Below are 24129 nucleotides of genomic sequence, written 5' to 3' on the forward strand. Positions count from 1 at the left end.
GCAACGCCTTATTATTAGTTCCAGAGTCACAGGCCAGAACGGATGGCCAATAAAGGATATAATTATTAGTTGATAAAAGTGTTTCATTCAGTGGGAGATCGTGGTCTTTACACTGGCGACGGGGATAAAACCGGATAATAAGTTTGTGCTAACCTTCTAGCAAGAAAAAGATAATCGGAGCGAATAAACCAGCAAACTTTAAGTGTGCAAAGGAAATGTAAGAAGAAAAAGATGAAGAAAAAGACACAGGCACACAGCATTGCCAGAGATGAAAAACTCTTGCTAAATGGAAGGATTAAAGAAATTAAAAAAAAAGAGAGAGTTTATTCCAAATGAAATGAGATCTAAATGAAAAAAAAGAGAGAGTCTATTCCAAATGATATGAATCTAAGCTAAAAAATAAAGGAATAAAAAGTCTATTCCAAATGGAATGAGATCAAGGAAAGGAAGTAAAAGTCTTAAGTTCTTCCTAATGGAATAAGAGCAAAAGAAAAAGAATACAGAAAAGCCCGTTGCTGAAGGACTATTTTGGGATTTATGTTTTAATTTCAGGAGAAAATTTTGACGGAGCTGAAACCTTTTCTATGTCAGACGATGGACAAGGCGCTATGGCGTACGGATTGGGCAATGTGGCTTCGCGCATTTACTATATATGTGGACACTAAGGAGATCACAAATGTTTATAAAAAGATCACAAATGTGTAGTACATGCGCGCAGCCACATTTCCCACTCCGTACGCCATAGCGCCTTGGTGGACCGTCACTTGGGTGGACCTCAGCTAAAGGCGGTTGTGTTTAGCATTCCTGGCCCCTTAATACCATACGACGACAAGGCTAAAAACGACGTGTTTACTCCTTTGGTAAGGAAACTAAATGAGTATTTTTCACCGCTGCGCAATTCCGTGTTCGAAAGGCACCTGTTTCGATCGGTGGAGAGAGAAGGTTTTAGGGAGTTTTTAATTAGATTACGCTAACCGAAGATTTCTGTTTAATCGATAAAATTATTGATGTCTGGGCCCCATTTGACTTAAAGAGGAAATTTCTTAAAAATGTGTACAAACCTTGGAGGAGGTCGTAAAAACATGTTGCATTGTTAACAAACAAACGAAGTCTATGGCCGCACCAACTATTTCAAGCAGCATTAACCAAATTTTACAGCACGGTACGGGTATGGAGTGCGGAAGATGTGGTAGAAGAGGGCATCGGGAAAACCGCCCCGCCAGGAACATGAGGTGCAGAAAATGCGATAGACTCGGGCATTTTTATAAGAAATGTCGTACGAAGGAATCAATCTTCGGTATGGAAGAACCGGATCGAAAACGGCGACGTCAGGGCAATACTAGAATACAATCAATAAGTAATGAAACTCAAAATGAGTATGGCGATTCAAAGCCTACCAATCTGCTTAGAGTAGTAAATGAGCAATCCGGCGAGGAAGAGATTCTGTGTAAAATAAGTGATCATACGGTCGCCATGATTATTGATTCGGGCTCAAAGTATAACCTAATCAGTCATTCGGATTGGCAAAAATTGCGCGAGGGGAAAGCAGACATGTATAACGTTCGCACAGAATCAGTAAACCAATTTAGAGCTTATGCCTCAGACCGTCTACTCAAGGTATTACAAATTTTCGAAGCACCGATTTCGGTACGGAACGATTCTGAACTGATGGCTACTTCTTACGTTATTGAAAATAGTAAACAATCTTTGTTAGAGCGATCTAATGAAAGACGTCTACATTTGCTGAGTTATAATTTCAAACTGTTTTTATTTCAGTAAGATTCTTAGCAAGTAACATTGGTGTGGTTCGTATGCTATTCTTATCTATGCCCTACGCAGAGACCGCATCCGTTTTGCCCTGAGCGGGAGAGCTATATTTTGACCCCCGCCACAAGTCCTTTGTGTAGTATGGGAAACATTTAAAGTGAAAATATTTAGAGGCTCAAGTGGCCTGCACGTACAGATTACAAGTGCAACAATATGTTCCCTTGGATTTTAAGTAACAGATCGTAATTTATGCCCTGGCTCCATTGACATTGTGACATGCACAGAACTTATAAAATCGTATATTTGAAGTCATTATCTTATTTCTAATAACCCACGGAGTGACTTGTTTATCCTTAAACTGAGAAAACATTCTTAGGTGCGATAAGGGAGATCACAACTACCCTGATAGCACTTGTAGCCAAAACATTCTGTGAGGTAAATTTACAAGTGGCTGCTCCGTTCAGCTCATATATGTATTATATGTATTCGTGTTCATGTGTGAACATTCTGCCAAGGGCCAGCAAGATTAGGAGTGCAGTTTTTATTTATTTTTTATAAAATACAACATTTTACAATATACAAACATTTTATTTATTTAACAATTAAGCTTTAAATAATTAAGCATCTTGTAAACGGCCTCCAAAAGTTATGGCTTGCAATTGCCTGTTAATGCTACACTTACGTATTGCATATATAATTAAAATTATAACGATCAACATACATATAACTAGAGTGGTATGACTTCTTCATTATTTTCAGCAGCCTTTATTCCTAAAAGTGGACAAATTTTGCTGCTCGGTCGAGAAATGCAGCATCCTGCATCTTGACCTTTACTACCTCGACTTTCTCATCCTTACCTTTATGTACTTCTTCAATCTTTCCTAGAGGCCGTCTCGATGGATGACATCATTCATCCTTTATTAGAACTACTTGTCCCTTTTCAATATTGGGCATATTTTTTTTCTATTTATACCTCTGTTGTAGTGTATGTAAGTAGTCCTCTTTCCATTTAATCCAAAAATCTCTTTTCATTTTTTGAATTAATTTCAACCTATCTAAATTCCCTATTTTTTCATTTATTTTTATGGGCTCAATCGCATCCAGCGGTGGTCCTCCTATCAGAAAGTGTCCAGGTGTTAGAACTTCATTGTCCTCTTTATCATTGTCTGATAAATATAGGGGGCGTGAGTTCAAAACTCCTTCTATTTGGCATAACAATGTCGACATCTCTTCGTATGTCAGACTACCGTCAACAATAACCCGTTTTAGATGGTATTTCATAGATTTTACGCCGGCCTCCCAGATACCTCCAAAGTGAGGTCCTGCCGGGGGAATAAAATGCCACTCAATTCCCTCTTTCCCGAGTTGAGATGCAACTGCGGAATTTTCTTTTATTGTTTTCGCCAACTCTTCGACCAACTTCCTTGCGCCTACAAAATTTGTTCCATTGTCGGAATAAGTAGCAGCACACTTTCCTCTTCTTGCGATAAGCCTTTTGAGCTCCGCTAAAAAGGCATCAGAAGTTAAATCGCTTACTACTTCTAAATGTATCGCTTTTGTTGACATGCACACAAATACTGCTATATACCCTTTATACGTTTTCTGACCTCTATTTTTGGAACATCTAATATAATAAGGTCCTGCGTAATCAATACCTGTATTCAACAAGAAAGAAAGCAAACTTCGGCAAGCCGAAGTTCATATACCCTTACAGCTATTGCAATAATTTAACATCTTTGAAAACATTTAAATTAGAATTTACTATTTATTTTTTTTGTATTTTTTATCGATTGTTCCTATGGGAGCTATATGATATAGTCGTCCGATTTTGATGAAATTTAAACCGTAATTCTGAAATATTTAACCATTACGATATCTCGAAGAACTAAAAAAAACAAGAAAGGAAGCAAACTTCGGCAAGCCGAAGTTCATATACCCTTGCAGCTATTGCAAGAATTAAATATTTTTGAAAACATTATGAACGGAGAGGGGTGGCCGAGTCCTATGGAGGGTCCTGAAAGGTGCACAGGTCCTGTAGTTGAAATGACGAGTCGAAGGTGTTTCGATGGTAGGGTGTGGGCGCAACCACTTTTATTCACTATGTAAATCGAACTGACTATTCTAACTTATTCTAATGCTCTTCAGAGCGCAGTGGAGACTTCATGGAGACTTCGTGGTGGGGAAAAGGGAAGCTGCGTGAGAGCGGAGAGCAGATGGGGAGAGCGGAAAGCCGGGAATACCGGGTGCTCCTTCGTGGCCTGAACATTCCGCCCCCTTACAATCGCTAGCGTTGCAAAAGAAGATGGCTTCTAAGGTTGGTGGCAGGCCCCGGAAATGATCCACCCAAAAACCGTCTTCTGGGCGACCGGCAGTCCTTCGTCGACCATCAGGAACCCCGACTGGATCACCTTGGGGTACACGTCCGCCCCAAGAATGACAGAAATTGTGGCGGGAAGATAGAACCGCTCATCCGCGAGCTGTATGCCCTTAAATTTGGTACGGACGGCGTCGTTGAGTGTCCGAGTCGGTGTGCGAATGCCCACCTTGGGATCGACTTTGAACACCATCTCCATCTTGGTCGTCCCGCATTTGGACTAGATCGTCGGGTTGCACACCTTGTCGTCACCAACACTGGTCGTTGGCAACCGAAATGCGGCGGCCCGAGAAGCGTCGATGCAGCTCACTGGTGTGCAAGGGTCGTTTAAAGCTGCGGTCTCGAAAGTCTTGCTTCCGGTCTTCACCATCACCGAAGCAGTCGGAAGGACGTTGATGCTGTGAAGTGGTAGCAGCGATGAAAGCGACGGAGCTGGTGTAGGGAAGGCTGAGCGTTGCCTTGACGCAGGCGTCGGGCGATTTGGCGGATTTTGCCGGCGCGAACGCTACCCAGAATTAGACCGCTCATGCATATGCAGCAGCGTGTGGTGGTTCCGTTGGCACTTCTTGCATTTTCCACTACGACAGTCAGCTTTCGAGTGGTCGTGGGCAAGACAGTTCGAGCAATACTTGTTTACCAAGACTGCACGAAGCCGCTTCTCAGCGCTCAGCTTCAGAAACCTGCTACACTTCCGTAGAGGATGGACTCCCTTGCAGACTCGGCAGCGGTAGGATTTAATACCTCGAGTACGTCTGCCGTCCAGGGGTTCTTCGGTGCGTGTTCGGGGAGCCATTTTTCTGATCTAGATCATGGATGAATGAAGGTGAATAAAGGGAAATCATATTAGGAATTGTGGATAACAACTTAGGACTAAGAAATGTGGGCCAATTTATTGTGGAAGTTTTGAAGGCTCCACAGGCAGAAGTACGACTTTGGTTATTGGACATTTGACAAACCCGCGTGCCGTGCGGATGTCTACTACACGGACATTGCCATCGGCTCCTGGGAAGACAGAGTCAATTCTGCCGAGCCGCCACTCGTCGGAAGGCAAATTCTCGTCCTTTATGACAACCATGTCGCCGACGTGAAGATTATTCGCGGGGGCCTGCCACTTATTGCGCTTCTGGAGTTCTTTAAGGTATTCTTCCTTCCATCGCATATGAAACTGCTGATGGAGAACCTTTAGATGCTGCCAGCGGTTGATCATAGTGTCCCCTTTGACTTCTGGTTCCGCGGTAGACAGGAGAGGTCCTGGTGTCAGGGCCAATAGTTCGGTAGGGTCTTCAGACATAGGGGAGAGTGGCCTGGAATTTAGGCAAGCTTAAATTTTTGCCACAAGCGTCGAAAGCTCTTCGAAAGTATATTTTCGAGTGGCTGTGGACTTATAGAACAGTGTTTTAAAGCTTTTAACACCATAGGCCTCCCATGTGAGGGGCTCCCGGAGGTATAAATTGCCAGGTGAGCTGCTGAAGACCATAGGCATCTGTCACAGACTCTTTTACAGCCTAAAGGAAGTCGCGAGAAAGGTTTTTTCGTTGTCAGACTGGACTTGCGAGGACACTCTCTCCGGGAAACGAAGAGAGCGAAAGCGGCGAGAAACTTCTCGGTCGTGAGATCAGAGGTAGGCTCTAAGTGGATGGCCTTGGTGGAAAAACAAACGAACACTAACACATATCCTTTTGTTATGAGACATGCTCTTCCGGTATAATTTTTAATTTCGAACGGGCCGGCGAAGTCCATTCCCGTGTACGTAAATGGTCGGGAGAACGACGCACGGTTTTTCGGCAAAGTGCCCATCAACTGTGTTTGTAGCCTTTTCTTGTAGATCACGCATACCTTGCAGGAGTTTACTATTGAATTTACTAAGTTCTTTAGTTTTGGTATCCAGTATCTTGACCGAATGAGGCGTACCATTAACTGGTTGCCGCCATGGAGGGTTATGCGATGAGTGAACTGGACAAGTAGGCGAGAAAGTGGGCAGCTATATGGAAGGATAACAAAATGCCGTTCATCATATTGAAGGCGGTCGGAGGCCGTCACGCGACCGCACGCTCTTATCAGACCATGTTGATCTATGAACGGGTTCATGCTCAGGATAGAACTTGAAGAAGGCACAGAGCGCTTTTCACTTAAGCAGTGATAATCATGGGAGAAGTCTCTGCGCTGAGTATTCAGAATAAGTAGTCGTTCCGCGGCGGAAATTTCCGCAGCTAGCAGGTGCTTATCAGAGGGTGTTGCTTGTTTTTTGCATCGCTGGATGAAACGATTGACATAAGCGAGAACCCGCAGTGCTTTGTCGAACTTGGAAAAACGGTCAAGGAAATCTTCAGACGGAATAGTTGCGACGTAGGACTTAAGGGGACGTTTCTCTAGCTCGGTCGCATGGGAATTGTCACCCTGACTTGGCCATTGGCTGCGTGGCTTTTGCAACCATGCGGGACCATGCCACCAAAGAGGATTGTCGACCAATTCCTGAAGTGCTACCCCTCTACTGGCCAGGTCTGCGGGATTGTGTTCGGATTGAACATGCGACCACTTCTCGGCCTTTGTAGACTGGGTAATCTTGGTCACCCTATTGGCAACAAAAGTAGTCCACTGGCAAGCTGGCTTGTTTAACCATGCGAGCACAATGGTGGAGTCTGTCCAGCAGAAGAGTTCGGATGTGAGTATTGGCATTCTCGGAAGAACACATGCTGCCATTTCAGCAAGTAACAAGGCCCCGCAAAGCTCTAATCTGGGAAGCGATACCGTTTTTACCGGCGCAACTCGCGTCTTTGCAGTGAGAAGGTGCACCATAGTCGTATGCCCCACTTTCACTCGTACATAGATCGCAGCACCGTATGCCGTTTGAGACGCGTCACAAAAACCGTGATGCTCGACTCTGAATTCTGGTCGGAAGGAGACCCACCTTAAAATGCGGATTCGATTTAAGGCAGAATAGCTTTGTAGAAAGCTCTGCCATCTCAGACACAGATCACTTGGAAGTTCGTCGTCCCACCCCAGGTCCTGCAGCCAAATCTCCTGCATGAATATTTACGCACGCACTACGAAGGGCGCGAGCCACCCTGCAGGGTCAAACAATATGGCAATTTGTGACAGAACCTGGCATTTTTAAGGGACGATTCATCGGATAATTTGGGCGGAACAAAGAAATATTCATCAGATGTGGCTTTCCAACGGACACCGAGCGTTTTTGCCGTGCTTTCGGCATCGATCTCCAGAAAATCGGAGCGCAGGAGATGGTCACTCGGAATGTGAGCCAAAATATCCTTATGATTGGACGTCCATTTTCTCAATGGAAACCCAGCGGAGTTGAGGGCACTTTGTAGCTCTTGAATCGAGAGCCGAGCGTCTCTTTAGAGTCGGCGCCAGCTAGGACATCATCTACATACATAAAATGACGAATGACATCACTAGCTTTAGGATGGCTGTGTTGTACGTCAGTTGCCAGTTGTTGAAGCACGCGAATGGCCAGGTACGGAGCGCAATTGACTCCAAAGGTGACCGTTTTCAACTCGAACTTTCGGATGTCCCCATCAGGATTACGGAACAATATCCGCTGGAAAGGCGTGTGCTTCGGATCTACCCAGATCTGCCGATACATCTTTTCAATATCGGCGCTAAACACGTATTGAAAATACCGCCACTTTAGGATTTGAATGGTAAGGTCGGACTGTAAGACTGGGCCAGCATGAAGGATATCATTTAAACTGGCCCCATTCGCAGAAGGACTGGATGCGTTGAATACTACGCGCAGCTTTGTAGTAGTGATCTCAGGCTTAAGTACGGCATGATGTGGAAGGTAGTAGCTGGCGAAATCGTGGGTAGGAAAGACCTCTCTCATATGGTTCAGATCCAGATATTCTTGAATCACTGAGTCGTATCGAATCTTTAGTGGAATGACTCTTTTTAAGCGTTGCTCGTTTCTCAAAAATTGAGATAACGCAAAAGACCTAGAGTACCCTAACCCTGACCCTGGATGTTCCGGGTCGCGAAAAGGTAGGGTTACGACGTATCTGCCGTTCGCATCTCTCGTGGTCGTTCGGAGAAAATTCTCTTCGCAGACGGAATCGGATTCCTTTACCAACTTTATTAGTAGATCCTCCACCTCCCAGAATTTGGTGAGGATTTTATCTAAGCCATTGTCGTACGCTTGGGAAATTTGCGTAGAGAAGGTGGCAATCTGACTCTGGGTGGAAGCGGATACTGGCCACGTGAGCACCCACTCGAAAATTGTTTCTTGTCCAAGAAGGGAGCCACAGATGTTTGTTTTTGCCCCATTTAGGAGAACCGAAGGCAGAATGTCGGCTCCTATCAGAACATCTATCTGTGCGCTCTCGTAAAACTTCGGATCCGCCAATGGTAAATCGGGAAGATTTCGAAGAAAGTCTTGCGGAATTGGGTAGGAAGGCAGATTCCCTGCCAGTTGAGGAAGGACATAGGCTGACGTCTCTAACTGCAGAGCGGGCCTACTTGGAGATCTGATTGTAAAATGACAGAGCTTCTTGGACTGAGCGGACACTGTCTGATTTAAGCCTGAGACTTGGGCTTGGACGACTTGGAAGGGTAATTTGAAAAGATTGAACAGACGCTCTGTCACAAATGTTGCTTCGGATCCTGAGTCGATAAGAGCACAAGCTTGGAAATTCGAACCCAGGTGGCAAATATTTATGATGGCTGTCCCCAGCAGAACCGATCTTGCACCTGACGCAAAACAGACTTGCACTCCCGACTGGTCATCGGAAGCGGCTGAGCCTTCTGTCGAAGTTGCTGGTCGTGACATGGGAACATCAGGCCGACTTGGAGGGCTGGCAAAAGGGTTGCTTCGGTGCAGCAGCGTATGGTGGCGACTGCGGCAGGTGAAGCAGCTGTGGGTGCTTGTGCAGTCCCGAAGCTGGTGCCCTCGGGCAAAGCAGTTCAAGCACAATTGCTTGTTTCGGATATAGGCGGCCCGCTCGTCTACTCTCATTTGGAGGAAACGTGGACAAGTGCGTATAGGGTGGCTTTCCCTTGATCACAGATCGCAACGTCTCGGAACTTCGGAACTATCTTAGTCTCATAAGAATTTATTCTGCTTAAAGACCCGCTAGCGTTCGTTGCTTTGGACTGCGAATGACTTGACCCAGAAGGTCGCACGTCATCTATGGCCTCGAGGGTTCGATGGCGCTCAGTGAGAAAGGTGTTCAGGTCAACCCATTTTGGAATAGCGGCTTTATCGTGCAAGGACTGCTTCCATAAGGAAAGTGTAAGCTTGGGGAGCTTTGACGAACACATATAGACAAGAATGCAGTCCCAATCCGTAATCAGGATTCCGGACAGTTCCAAGGCGTTCAGACAGCCTTGAATCGTAGTTTGCAGTTCCTTTAGAGCTGCCCCAGATTTGGCGATTTGGCGGATTTTGCCGGCGCGAACGCTGCCCAGAATTAGACCGCTCATGCATATGCAGCAGCGTGTGGTGGTTCCGTTGGCACTTCTTGCATTTTCCACTACGAAAGTCAGCTTTCGAGTGGTCGTGGGCAAGACAGTTCGAGCAATACTTGTTTACCAAGACTGCACGAAGCCGCTTCTCAGCGCTCAGCTTCAGAAACCTGCTACACTTCCGTAGAGGATGGACTCCCTTGCAGACTCGGCAGCGGTAGGATTTAATACCTCGAGTACGTCTGCCGTCCAGGGGTTCTTCGGTGCGTGTTCGGGGAGCCATTTTTCTGATCTAGATCATGGATGAATGAAGGTGAATAAAGGGAAATCATATTAGGATTTGTGGATAACAACTTAGGACTAAGAAATGTGGGCCAATTTATTGTGGAAGTTTTGAAGGCTCCACAGGCAGAAGTACGACTTTGGTTATTGGACATTTGACAAACCCGCGTGCCGTGCGGATGTCTACTACACGGACATTGCCATCGGCTCCTGGGAAGACAGAGTCAATTCTGCCGAGCCGCCACTCGTCGGAAGGCAAATTCTCGTCCTTTATGACAACCATGTCGCCGACGTGAAGATTATTCGCGGGGGCCTGCCACTTATTGCGCTTCTGGAGTTCTTTAAGGTATTCTTCCTTCCATCGCATAGATGCTGCCAGCGGTTGATCATAGTGTCCCCTTTGACTTCTGGTTCCGCGGTAGACAGGAGAGGTCCTGGTGTCAGGGCCAATAGTTCGGTAGGGTCTTCAGACATAGGGGAGAGTGGCCTGGAATTTAGGCAAGCTTAAATTTTTGCCAGAAGCGTCGAAAGCTCTTCGAAAGTATATTTTCGAGTGGCTGTGGACTTATAGAACAGTGTTTTAAAGCTTTTAACACCATAGGCCTCCCATGTGAGGGGCTCCCGGAGGTATAAATTGCCAGGTGAGCTGCTGAAGACCATAGGCATCTGTCACAGACTCTTTTACAGCCTGAAGGAAGTCGCGAGAAAGGTTTTTTCGTTGTCAGACTGGACTTGTCGAGGACACTCTCTCCGGGAAACGAAGAGAGCGAAAGCGGCGAGAAACTTCTCGGTCGTGAGATCAGAGGTAGGCTCTAAGTGGATGGCCTTGGTGGAAAAACAAACGAACACTAACACATATCCTTTTGTTATGAGACATGCTCTTCCGGTATAATTTTTAATTTCGAACGGGCCGGCGAAGTCCATTCCCGTGTACGTAAATGGTCGGGAGAACGACGCACGGTTTTTTGGCAAAGTGCCCATCAACTGTGTTTGTAGCCTTTTCTTGTAGATCACGCATACCTTGCAGGAGTTTACTATTGAATTTACTAAGTTCTTTAGTTTTGGTATCCAGTATCTTGACCGAATGAGGCGTACCATTAACTGGTTGCCGCCATGGAGGATTATGCGATGAGTGAACTGGGCAAGTAGGCGAGAAAGTGGGCAGCTATATGGAAGGATAACAAAATGCCGTTCATCATATTGAAGGCGGTCGGAGGCCGTCACGCGACCGCACGCTCTTATCAGACCATGTTGATCTATGAACGGGTTCATGCTCAGGATAGAACTTGAAGAAGGCACAGAGCGCTTTTCACTTAAGCAGTGATAATCATGGGAGAAGTCTCTGCGCTGAGTATTCAGAATAAGTAGTCGTTCCGCGGCGGAAATTTCCGCAGCTAGCAGGTGCTTATCAGAGGGTGTTGCTTTTTTTTTGCATCGCTGGATGAAACGATTGACATAAGCGAGAACCCGCAGTGCTTTGTCGAACTTGGAAAAACGGTCAAGGAAATCTTCAGACGGAATAGTTGCGACGTAGGACTTAAGGGGACGTTTCTCTAGCTCGGTCGCATGGGAATTGTCACCCTGACTTGGCCATTGGCTGCGTGGCTTTTGCAACCATGCGGGACCATGCCACCAAGGAGGATTGTCGACCAATTCCTGAAGTGCTACCCCTCTACTGGCCAGGTCTGCGGGATTGTGTTCGGATTGAACATGCGACCACTTCTCGGCCTTTGTAGACTGGGTAATCTTGGTCACCCTATTGGCAACAAAAGTAGTCCACTGGCAAGCTGGCTTGTTTAACCATGCGAGCACAATGGTGGAGTCTGTCCAGCAGAAGAGTTCGGATGTGAGTATTGGCATTCTCGGAAGAACACATGCTGCCATTTCAGCAAGTAACAAGGCCCCGCAAAGCTCTAATCTGGGAAGCGATACCGTTTTTACCGGCGCAACTCGCGTCTTTGCAGTGAGAAGGTGCACCATAGTCGTATGCCCCACTTTCACTCGTACATAGATCGCAGCACCGTATGCCGGTTGAGACGCGTCACAAAAACCGTGATGCTCGACTCTGAATTCTGGTCGGAAGGAGACCCACCTTGGAATGCGGATTCGATTTAAGGCAGAATAGCTTTGTAGAAAGCTCTGCCATCTCAGACACAGATCACTTGGAAGTTCGTCGTCCCACCCCAGGTCCTGCAGCCAAATCTCCTGCATGAATATTTACGCACGCACTACGAAGGGCGCGAGCCACCCTGCAGGGTCAAACAATATGGCAATTTGTGACAGAACCTGGCATTTTTAAGGGACGATTCATCGGATAATTTGGGCGGAACAAAGAAATATTCATCAGATGTGGCTTTCCAACGGACACCGAGCGTTTTTGCCGTGCTTTCGGCATCGATCTCCAGAAAATCGGAGCGCAGGAGATGGTCACTCGGAATGTGAGCCAAAATATCCTTATAATTGGACGTCCATTTTCTCAATGGAAACCCAGCGGAGTTGAGGGCACTTTGTAGCTCTTGAATCGAGAGCCGAGCGTCTCTTTAGAGTCGGCGCCAGCTAGGACATCATCTACATACATAAAATGACGAATGACATCACTAGCTTTAGGATGGCTGTGTTGTACGTCAGTTGCCAGTTGTTGAAGCACGCGAATGGCCAGGTACGGAGCGCAATTGACTCCAAAGGTGACCGTTTTCAACTCGAACTTTCGGATGTCCCCATCAGGATTACGGAGCAATATCCGCTGGAAAGGCGTGTGCTTCGGATCTACCCAGATCTGCCGATACATCTTTTCAATATCGGCGCTAAACACGTATTGAAAATACCGCCACTTTAGGATTTGAATGGTAAGGTCGGACTGTAAGACTGGGCCAGCATGAAGGATATCATTTAAACTGGCCCCATTCGCAGAAGGACTGGATGCGTTGAATACTACGCGCAGCTTTGTAGTAGTGATCTCAGGCTTAAGTACGGCATGATGTGGAAGGTAGTAGCTGGCGAAATCGTGGGTAGGAAAGACCTCTCTCATATGGTTCAGATCCAGATATTCTTGAATCACTGAGTCGTATCGTATCTTTAGTGGAATGTCTCTTTTTAAGCGTTGCTCGTTTCTCAAAAATTGAGATAACGCAAAAGACCTGGAGTACCCTAACCCTGACCCTGGATGTTCCGGGTCGCGAAAAGGTAGGGTTACGACGTATCTGCCGTTCGCATCTCTCGTGGTCGTTCGGAGAAAATTCTCTTCGCAGACGGAATCGGATTCCTTTACCAACTTTATTAGTAGATCCTCCACCTCCCAGAATTTGGTGAGGATTTTATCTAAGCCATTGTCGTACGCTTGGGAAATTTGCGTAGAGAAGGTGGCAATCTGACTCTGGGTGGAAGCGGATACTGGCCACGTGAGCACCCACTCGAAAATTGTTTCTTGTCCAAGAAGGGAGCCACAGATGTTTGTTTTTGCCCCATTTAGGAGAACCGAAGGCAGAATGTCGGCTCCTACCAGAACATCTATCTGTGCGCTCTCGTAAAACTTCGGATCCGCCAATGGTAAATCGGGAAGATTTCGAAGAAAGTCTTGCGGAATTGGGTAGGAAGGCAGATTCCCTGCCAGTTGAGGAAGGACATAGGCTGACGTCTCTAACTGCAGAGCGGGCCTACTTGGAGATCTGATTGTAAAATGACAGAGCTTCTTGGACTGAGCGGACACTGTCTGATTTAAGCCTGAGACTTGGGCTTGGACGACTTGGAAGGGTAATTTGAAAAGATTGAACAGACGCTCTGTCACAAATGTTGCTTCGGATCCTGAGTCGATAAGAGCACAAGCTTGGAAATTCGAACCCAGGTGGCAAATATTTATGATGGCTGTCCCCAGCAGAACCGATCTTGCACCTGACGCAAAACAGACTTGCACTCCCGACTGGTCATCGGAAGCGGCTGAGCCTTCTGTCGAAGTTGCTGGTCGTGACATGGGAACATCAGGCCGACTTGGAGGGCTGGCAAAAGGGTTGCTTCGGTGCAGCAGCGTATGGTGGCGACTGCGGCAGGTGAAGCAGCTGTGGGTGCTTGTGCAGTCCCGAAGCTGGTGCCCTCGGGCAAAGCAGTTCAAGCACAATTGCTTGTTTCGGATATAGGCGGCCCGCTCGTCTACTCTCATTTGGAGGAAACGTGGACAAGTGCGTATAGGGTGGCTTTCCCTTGATCACAGATCGCAACGTCTCGGCTTCGGAACTATCTTAGTCTCATAAGAATTTATTCTGCTTAAAGACCCGCTAGCGTTCGTTGCTTTGGACTGCGAATGACTTGACCCAGAAGGTCGCACGTCATCTATGGCCTCGAGGGTTCGATGGCGCTCAGTGAGAAAGGTGTTCAGGTCAACCCATTTTGGAATTGCGGCTTTATCGTACAAGGGCTGCTCCCATTAGGAAAGTGTAAGCTTGGGGAGCTTTGACGAACACATATAGACAAGAATGCAGTCCCAATCCGTAATCAGGATTCCGGACAGTTCCAAGGCGTTCAGACAGCCTTGAATCGTAGTTTGCAGTTCCTGAAGAGCTGCCCCAGATTCTTGCGAAATCGACTGGAGGTTGAAGAGGATTTTAAGCTGGCTATTTACTAGCAATCGCTTGTTGTCGAACCGCTCAGTTCGGTTATCCCAAGCTGAGCGAATGCCATCGTTGGTGAGAGGGGAATTTGCGATGATGGCATGCGCGTCACCGCTCGTTTTAGCGTTTAAGTGAAACAGATTTCCAAAGGCGTGAGCCTTGGATTATTTATATATATCGCTGTAAAAAGGTCCCGGAAAGTGGGCCAGCGTAGGTAATCGCCTGAGAAAACCTCTGTGTCGCACGGAGGCAGCCGACAGCCAGAGGAGATATAGTTCTGGGAAGGGGCTTGAGCTTGAGCTGGCGGAGCTGTGCCCTGTTGGATTATATCTGTGAGCTGAGCGGCGTATCTCTCATACACTGTATAACAGTAGTTATACATTGACTTGAGAATGGACAATGTGGACGCTGCATCCTCGCCTGCTGCCGTAATGCACTCTGAGCATACGTCGAACTCTTTCTCCACCTTGTCCCATAACACTCGGACTTGCTCCCGACGGATTTGGAGCATGGAAACGCTTGGAGTTTCGTTCCCAGGAGTGTTGGTTCTGCTTTCGAGATCGCTTAGACGATCTGAGACCGCAATGAACTTATTTAACGCTAACTCGTAAGCAGTCGAAGCCATTTTTTGTATGGATCGAGTCACCCTTGAACTGGAAGTAGCGGGTTTGGCGTTTGGACTTAATGAACTTGGAGTTTTTGGCGTAGCCGGCTTCACCACGATGCTTGGTGGGCTCTTGGAGCTTTTGGTTGCCAGCGGCGAGAGCGTGGACTTGGTTTTGCTCAAGGTGGAAGCAGATACCTTTTTCTTATCGTCTCCACCGGGCATACTAAGACCAAAAACGCACGCGAATAGCTGTGGATCTCGCCACACTATGTTTGTGTCAGTTTGGATGAAAAAAATGCGGAATTGTAGGTGTGTGGAACGATTTGAAAAAAGTAGTATTGCGGAGTTTTTATGGATTTGGGCTTTTTCCGGAATGTTGGAATTGGAAATTTTTCAATTAACCAGACGAGAAAAAAAACAAATATTGATTTTGTGCATGAGCCCCCTGTTCCTTCCTGCACCTCCGCCCATGAATAGCTGAAATCAAATGTTCATATATGTATTTTGGTCAAATAACCATATGTAAGAGGCTGCACTGTAAAATATGTATTTTCGCTCAGAGAAAAATATGTAAGTATGAAGCCTCTGTAAATATGTACGCTCGCTCAGAGAAAAAATATGTAAGTATGAAGCATCTGTAAGTGTATACTCGCTCACAAAAAAAATATGTAAGTATGAAGCCTCTGTAAATATGTATTTTCGCTCAGAGAATAAAATGTAAGTAGATCAGAGAGTAATATGTAAGTAAAAAATGCGATTAGACAATTTTGTATTTTATTTGAAGCGCCGACGGGAAAAATGTAAATGTATGGTTGCATGTAATTTTTTTTTACCAGGAGAGGTGAAAAATAGTTAATATTTCTTGCCGGCGGGTATGTGTATTGTTTGTAATTGTGATTTTTTGTTTGTTTTGGAGATAAGTGGACTGTAGAATGTATTTAAATGTGAATGTAAAATGCAACTTTTCGCTCAGAGAAAAATATGTAATATGCCTACAAAAGGAAGGGTTTATCCGGCGACACAACAAAAATTTAAGAAAACCTGGTTAATGGAAAACGCCTACAAAAGGAAGGGTTTATCCGGCTCGAAGGACCAAAAATGAACGGAGAGGGGTGGCCGAGTCCTATGGAGGGTCCTGAAAGGTGCACAGGTCCTGTAGTTGAAATGACGAGTCGAAGGTGTTTCGATGGTAGGGGGTGGGCGCAACCACTTTTATTCACTATGTAAATCGAACTGACTATTCTAACTTATTCTAATTTTCTTCAGAGCGCAGTGGAGACTTCATGGAGACTTCGTGGTGGGGAAAAGGGAAGCTGCGTGAGAGCGGAGAGCAGATGGGGAGAGCGGAAAGCCGGGAATACCGGGTGCTCCTTCGTGGCCTGAACACATTAAAATTATGATTTACTTGCGTATATGTTTAAAAACATTGAAGCTATGATGATTTGCAGCTCAATTATTTGATAGTTATTTTATATATTTTTATTATTTCTATGGGAGCTATATGATATAGTCGTCCGATTTTGATAAAATTTAAAGCATAATTCTGAAATAATTGAACATTGCTATATGTCGAAGAACTAAAAAAAAATTAAAAAACAGCAAAGTTATAATATTATAATGATCAAGAAATGGATGCAGGCTTAAAATTTTTGAATTGATTTGTATTTCTTTATTATTATATAAACTGTGGAACTCTGCACTAAATTGATATTTCTGCTCCTTTTTTTACTATTAATAGTTCTGCATACTTTATCTCCTTAGCCGTTAAGTAACACGGATAAGTTGAATTTTTGGTTTTAATATTAATAAACCGAACTATGTAGCAAATTATTCTTGTTAACTTGTGCATGCATGAATATTTTCCAAATAAATTTTGGATAATATCATCCTCAGAAGTCAACACTGCATGAACACTTATTTCTTCTGCTGCAATTGAGTGAGTCGGCCAATTTTCTTTTGATTCTTTTAATCAATTTGGCCCATTCCACCAAAGTCCAAAATTTATTAATTCACCAGAAGACGCCGCATCTGCTGGAATATCTTCTGATTTAACGTGATTCCATTCTACATCGGTATATCTTCGAATTTCATCTGTCCTATGTTTAATAAATTTGATTTTGCTTTGACCACTCCATGCGTATATTTTTGCAGCATTATTAATTGATTCTTTAATTTTGTTTATTAATTTACTCAATAGATGAACTGCACACAGCTCTAGTTTCGGAATTGTTTTCCTATTTTTAATGGGATTTACTCTGCTTTTGCTGGCTACTATTGTAACCCGTGCAATTCAATAAACGAATTCAATTTGCTTTGAATCCATCTCGGTATCTGGATTTTCTCGAATAATAAAAGTTTTTCTTTATTATCCGACCATTCCTGGGCATCATCATTTGATGATTCCTGATCCCAGCTATTTTCAGAAATCCAAAGTTTTTGCACAAATAGCTTCCCTGTAATGGTTACTGGTTAATGGGTCGTAAATTTTCGATAGTGTGGAAAGAACTGATCGCCTTTTTTCTTTTTTAGAAATTCCTAAATTAACGTTAAATTTAAAGTTGTCTTTTTGGGGTTCCCATTGAGGTCCCAATGTTTTGACAATAGTTATTAACTTGTTATCATCTGTATCCTCTACAACTTTTAATATTTCTGGTGTGTTAGAAATCCATTTCCTTAAATTCAGGTTAACTTTATTAAGCTCGCTGGAAATTTGCTCTATAATATTAATGGCGTTTTCCACTGAATCGGATCCTGTCATGAGATCATCCATGTAGAAGTCATTTCTAATTATATTACCAATTTCTTTATTTTTACACTTATCTGCTATATCTACCAGAACTCTAGTAGCCAAATATGGAGCAGATGCAGTACCGTAGGTTACTGTTTTTAATTTATAGGACTTTATCTTATCTTCAGGAGAATCTCTCCATAATATATATTGATATTCTTGACCTTTGTCATCAATAATTTTTTCTATGTCTACAGATATAACGTATTCCCATTTACGCCAATTTAAAATTATCTCAAAAATTTCTTTTTGGACTCTAGGTCCAACCCACATTATGTCATTAAGACTTTTGTGGTTAGTAGTTTTGGCCGAAGCGTGAAACACTACTCTTAATTTTGTAGTTAGACTTGAGTCCCTAACTACGGCTTCGTGAGGTAGGTAATATTTTCCCTCCTTCTTCGACTCAACCATATGTCCAAGATCAATATATTCTTTTATAAATCATTTAAAGGAATCTCTAAGTTTCTCATTCCGCTGGAATTTTTTCTCCATATTTATTAGCCGTGCCATTGCCTGTGGTTTGGAGTCCCCTAAGGATGTATCGTCTTTAAATGGAATCCTGACAATATACCTCCCACTTAAATTAATTGTGGTGGTTTTAATAAAATTATTTTCACAAATTTCGGTTTCAATATTATTTTTATCCTCATTTTCCAATTCCCAGAATCGTTTTAAATATTGTTATTCAATAGTAGTTGCAACTGTTGAGTGAGTACCCTTAGACTTAGTACACCCAGAAGCAATACACCCGAAATGAGTAACTTGACCTAACAGGCCATTAATTTTTGCCATACCTTTCTTTAAGATATGTGTATGTCGGAGAACTAAATTCATCCCCTTGTAAGTCGTCATTGCTGGTGAATTGATCGTTTGGTTCTTGATTGCCTGAACTTAATTCTGGCAAATGCAGCGAGTCTGCGATGGCTTTGTTGCTCATAATTCTCTCTTAAGGACCAAAACACGTGTCTATCTTACGTCACACTACAAACCAGAAAAAGAAGAGAGACCAGACCTAGCAACGCATACGAAGCCACACTCGGCCTCAGCTCGCAAACTGAGTCCCCATTCTACCAAAACTAATATCTAGTATATCTAGTATACCAGCACAACCCATGGTCATACCTGTCGAAATGCTGCACTACATACTCTCCGATACGGCCACTCTGACATAGACACGTCCTCGTGTCTACAATAATTACAATACTACAATAAACCTCTTAGTTTCATTCCAACATTATAATACTATTGACTACTTCAGAAAAACTTAACCAAGTAATCTCAATTTCATAGAATATTTCAAATCATTACGTTTTCTTATAAACCATTTCTTTCATTTACATTTCCAGTCAAAAGATCATTTAAACATTATCAAATTATAAATTAATCATTACAAATCATTAAGTCATAATCCATGAAACATATCTTGTCTTATACTAGCCAACTTTGGAATATTCATCAATCGCCAAACACATTGGCTCACGCTTTTTATTATGCTCTCAGCTCGTCCATCGCCCAACACTAAGCTTCTCGAATTCTTCAACCACATCGCTCGTCCATCGCCCAATACTTGGCTTCACGAATTCATCAACCACATCGCTCGTTCATCGCCCAATACTTGGCTTCACGAATTCATCAACCACATCGCTCGTTCATCGCCCAATACTTGGCTTCACGAATTCATCAACCACATCGCTCGTTCATCGCCCAATACTTTAACCTCATTTCTAAAGCAACTTTCGATCATCGCCAATCACATGGCTTCACGACACTCTTCTGTTTCAAAAGACTTTTCTAACAGACTTTGTTCTTTAAAATTTGCATCAGGCTCTCTGAAATTTACACATCCTGTAACTTTCTCAAACTTTCGTGTTTTTTTTTTTTTTTTTTTTCAACATACTGTCTCCCTTCAATGACTCAACGAAAGAACCTCTAAACTTTGGATCCGATTTCGTTTACTGTTTCACACTGTTTTCGAGCACAAAGTAACCCACACTGAATCTAATTACCTTAGCCCTGCTTTCGTCAAAATTTGTTTTCTTATATCTTGTCAATTACAGTTTCAGTATCGCTTATAGGATTAGCCCCAGAGGCATAGCATTTTCACCAATCAAAAGTTCTAATGGACTACATTTAGTACTACGGTTCACTGCGAAATGAAGGGCCAGCTGTACCTCCACTAGTGCTTCTTGCCACGACATAGAGCTTGTCTCAACAGCCGTCAACAGATTCTTAAGGGTTCTCATAACCCTTTCAACTTGACCGTTGACTCGACTTACACCTATGGCAATTAAATGTAGATCTATCTATTGATAAGAACAAAATTGCATAAACTTTGAACCAGTCAAGCTTCGCTGCTGATCGGCAATTAGATGTGTTGTCACACCTTAAATGACTATCGTAGATTTCAGTGGGTTAATACAAGTATAAGCATCAATAGAGAAGGTGCAAAACAAATAAGCAAACTTAGTAAAAGCATCAATTGGAAACTAAGGATCAAAAATAATCAGTGTTGGGGTGTATCTAGGTACTTGTACCTAGGTATGTACCTAGGTAATTTTTTTCGGTATCTTTTACTTTACCTAGGTAAAAAAATATTTGGCTACCTTTTACCTTACCTAGGTACGAATTTTCGTTTACCTTAAGTTTTAGCTATGTAAGGTATTTAGGTACTTCCATACGTGTATGTAAATATTGTGCATATTAGAAATAGCCCTGCTTCACAGCAATGCAATCGAAAACTTAGAAATATGATAGTTCCACCACTTACTCACAGAGGTCTTTATGGTAAGAATGCAAAAATATTTTCCGTTGGAATTTGGTATAATACTAAATTAGCAATGCCGTTGCTACCTAAACAGTGCACTTTTGTCGATGACATTGGTTCCTAGAAAACGTCACAACAAATCTTAAAATGAGCAAAGAAGACGCAGAAAAAAAGGAGCTACCATTAATTTTAAATGCTACTTTCTTTTTACCGGACGGGAAGTGCAAACTGTGTGTGAACAAAACTATCAAATTTGATGAAAAGTCAACCGGCAACTTGCATAAACATCTGAAGGTAAGTGAACTGTGAAGTGAATTGATAAATTAATTTTCGCGCGAAAAAATGCATGTGCGTAGACATGCACATGTGCTTTTAAACATATGTATATACATACATATGTGCTTATTCATACATTTATGTGGTGCAGTCATCAATGTGAATATGACCATATGTATGTATTTATGTATAGATTGTGCCTATTTCATTAAAACATTTAAACAATCATAGCATGAAGCAGCACGATTCCCGCAATTTTTTTTAATGCACCTTCGAATTATTTGAGTATGTGAACAAGCACATATTTATGTATGCATCATATATGTATGAATATGTGCTTATTGGAGTGTATGTTTAAATGTAAATGTGCATATCTATGCACATGCATTTTTTCGCGCGAAAATTATTTTCCATAAGTTTAAATAATCTAAAAGTGCATTTTAATAAGAAATTGACGGATACATAAGTACATACATATGGTCATAATTTTATGGACATTGATGGGGTGGTCATTCTTTATTTTTATTTTTTATTTTCCACCAAAAAATGTAAAACTATTTTTTTTTATTAAACCACATTTTTATAAATATATGTATGACTAAGCACATAATAATGTTTAAATTAAAGAAGTATAATGAAGACATTAAAACATTATGAAACTTTTTTTCAGAGGGTTCACCCGAACAGTTATTCTTCGTACGAAGCTTTGAAAGCGAAAAATTCAAAAATAGAAGTGAAAATTTCCGGTGATCTCAAAAAAAGAAACCAATGTGACTTATGTTTATATCTTTGTATCTCAGAAAAAGAAACTGATAATAAAAATTTCAAATTTAAAAAATTTTTAAGTTGTATTTTTTACCTTTTACCTTTACCTTGGTACAGAAGAAATTGCATACCTTTTACTTTACCTAGGTACAAATATTTGCAACTACCTTTTCCCTTACCTAGGTAAAAAAAAAAATGGTACCTGTCTCAACACTGAAAATAATCAACACTGGCTTGTTCGTTAATACAGTGATTATTCTTTTGCTAATTTCTTAGTGCTATACACTCCAAAACAAGCTATTATTTTCAAATGTGAGAAAATACAAAGGGTTCAAAAATTGTGCAAAATCCTCGGAAATTTGCGAAAATACGACATCAAACCGATGAGTTGTCGTAATGTAGCGATTGATTTCGATGTTGCTTTAATTTTTCGCCGCGTTAACCTCATAACCAATGTACCGAACTATTGGTTTTCAGAAAGAAACATTTTGAAATGTTAAATAAAAATTCATCTTTCACAACAATTTCTATAACAATTTCCAACCGTTCTTTGAAACACAGAGAAAGCATTCTTTAATCTAAATGGCATCGATAGAAATTCGTTCTTCCGATCAGGTGTAACAAAAGCAGTATTTAATTGTTTCGAGTGCACTGGAATCTAATGATATCCACTAGACATGACAAGAGAAGTGAAACAATTTGCTCCCCAAAGTCTAGCTACTTTATCTGATATCAGAGGTAATGAAATTTTATCAGCTACTGTATTTTTATTTAATTCCCGATAATCAACTCAAATTTTTGCTGAACAATTTATTTTATATTTACAAATAACAAATGGAGATTTACTAGGTCTGATAACTTTATACTCAATTAATTCTCTATTTTTGCCACGTACTAGCGCCCTCTCACTTGAACCAAATCTATATGGTCGCTTTTGAACAGTCTTAGTTGATTCAACCAGTCAAATGAAAAAAAAAAAAACAAAAACTATACCAAAAACATTGAACCAATATATGTCTGCCAATGACAATATTATTTTTGATTCCACAATTTGGTACTATGTGAAACAAAACTACCAAAGAATTACCATCAACAATGATATAAATCTTGATTTTCGAAGTACTGTAGTACTGTACTTTCTTTAATTAATGAACACTTAGCTTCCGGATCAAATGTTATTGGAAATCTCTCACCATTAACCAGCATACTCAATTTAGGCTCCACCATAGTGCACAGCTCCACTCTCTTCCGATCTTACTCCCAATCCGGTATTCTGCACTTTTTTGGGACAATTTGTGGCAATGTGCCCCGGCTCCTGGCATTTGTAACAAGTTACATTTGCCCTTCCATGATGAGGCTGCCCAGAACGCCGCTCCTTTTCAGTTGATGAAAACTGAAATCCTAGTCCAGATCTACAGTCTTGCTTTTTATGTCCTGGTTTTCCACACTGATAACATTTTAGTTCCGCTGTTTTAGCCCGCTTGGTCTCCGGTTCCCAGTTTGGTGCAATAGGACGCTCCTTCAGCGCAGAGAATACTTGCAGCTCCGCTTGCAGCTCACGTCGATTGCTGACATGCGTTGTGTGTATCATTCGTTGTAAACGCCGGTCGAAATTAGCCATATGTCCAAGAATCAAAGCGATGGAAATTTGTTCACAATTTAAATTACGCAATTTTGTGCACAGTGACGTCACGCTGCGGCTCGCAAGAACAGGCAAGCTCTCACCGTTCCTTGGGCGACTATTTAGAAGATTAAAAATAACAGCGGCTGGCGTCTCTGAAGTCTCGAAACGCTGCTCAAACAATTGCCGGAACTGTTGCCAAGTTATTCCTGGGTAGCATATTTGTGATAACCACTGGGCCGCTGTGCCTTCCAAGGCCTTACTCAGCGCTAATATAAGAGCGCTGTCACTTAACGGTTTCGTTCGTAAAATAATGTTGACCGTAGCTCACCACTGCGTTGCATCCACCCCAGCAATGTCCGAATTATATTTCGGCAAGCAAATCTCGCCAGTCTGTTGTACTGTGCTCGCCGGCATCTGTAGATTCTTAACCAGTTCCAGAAAATTCCGGTTTTGTTGCTCCAACAACACGAAGACATCCCTTGACAAAGTTTGGTTAGGGCCGAATCCCACTTCTGATGTCGGAGAACTAAATTCATCCCCTTGTAAGTCGTCATTGCTGGTGAATTGATCGTTTGGTTCTTGATTGCCTGAACTTAATTCTGGCAAATGCAGCGAGTCTTCAATGCCTTTGTTGCTCATAATTCTCTCTTAAGGACCAAAACACGTGTCTATCTCACGTCACACTACAAACCAGAAAAAGAAGAGAGACCAGACCTAGCAACGCATACGAAGCCACACTCGGCCTCAGCTCGCAAACTTTGTCCCCATTCTACCAAAACTAATATCTAGTATATCTAGTATACCAGCACAACCCATGGTCATACCTGTCGAAATGCTGCACTACATACTCTCCGACATGTATA

General features: G+C 42.7%; 1 protein-coding gene, 1 long non-coding RNA gene and 2 pseudogenes across 3 annotated transcripts; 1 reads left to right on the plus strand and 3 right to left on the minus strand.

Moving 5' to 3' along the window:
• Positions 1-5547: 5547 nt before the first annotated feature.
• LOC121467507 lies at positions 5548-9577 on the minus strand (annotated as a pseudogene).
• Positions 9578-9721: 144 nt separating this feature from the next.
• LOC121467508 lies at positions 9722-15249 on the minus strand (annotated as a pseudogene).
• A 5183-nt stretch (positions 15250-20432) lies between these two features.
• Positions 20433-21715, plus strand: LOC121467502. 2 transcript variants are annotated; one of them, XR_005977557.1, is made up of 3 exons: positions 20433-20621; positions 20673-20895; positions 21548-21715. It is a non-coding gene; the product is annotated as an uncharacterized LOC121467502 (long non-coding RNA). The 2 variants fall into 2 exon arrangements; XR_005977558.1 differs by having other exon boundaries at positions 20435-20621; positions 20696-20895.
• A 1140-nt stretch (positions 21716-22855) lies between these two features.
• On the minus strand, positions 22856-23233 carry LOC121467509 (DNA-binding protein HEXBP-like). The gene has a single exon (XM_041708927.1). It carries the CDS (start codon positions 23231-23233, stop codon positions 22856-22858), a length of 378 nt encoding a protein of 125 aa, XP_041564861.1.
• Between the last annotated feature and the right edge of the window lie 896 nt (positions 23234-24129).

The sequence above is a fragment of the Drosophila elegans genome, unplaced genomic scaffold (assembly GCF_018152505.1).
Source record: "Drosophila elegans isolate 14027-0461.03 unplaced genomic scaffold, ASM1815250v1 contig_433, whole genome shotgun sequence".
In the NCBI taxonomy this organism is placed as follows: Eukaryota; Metazoa; Arthropoda; class Insecta; order Diptera; family Drosophilidae; genus Drosophila; species Drosophila elegans.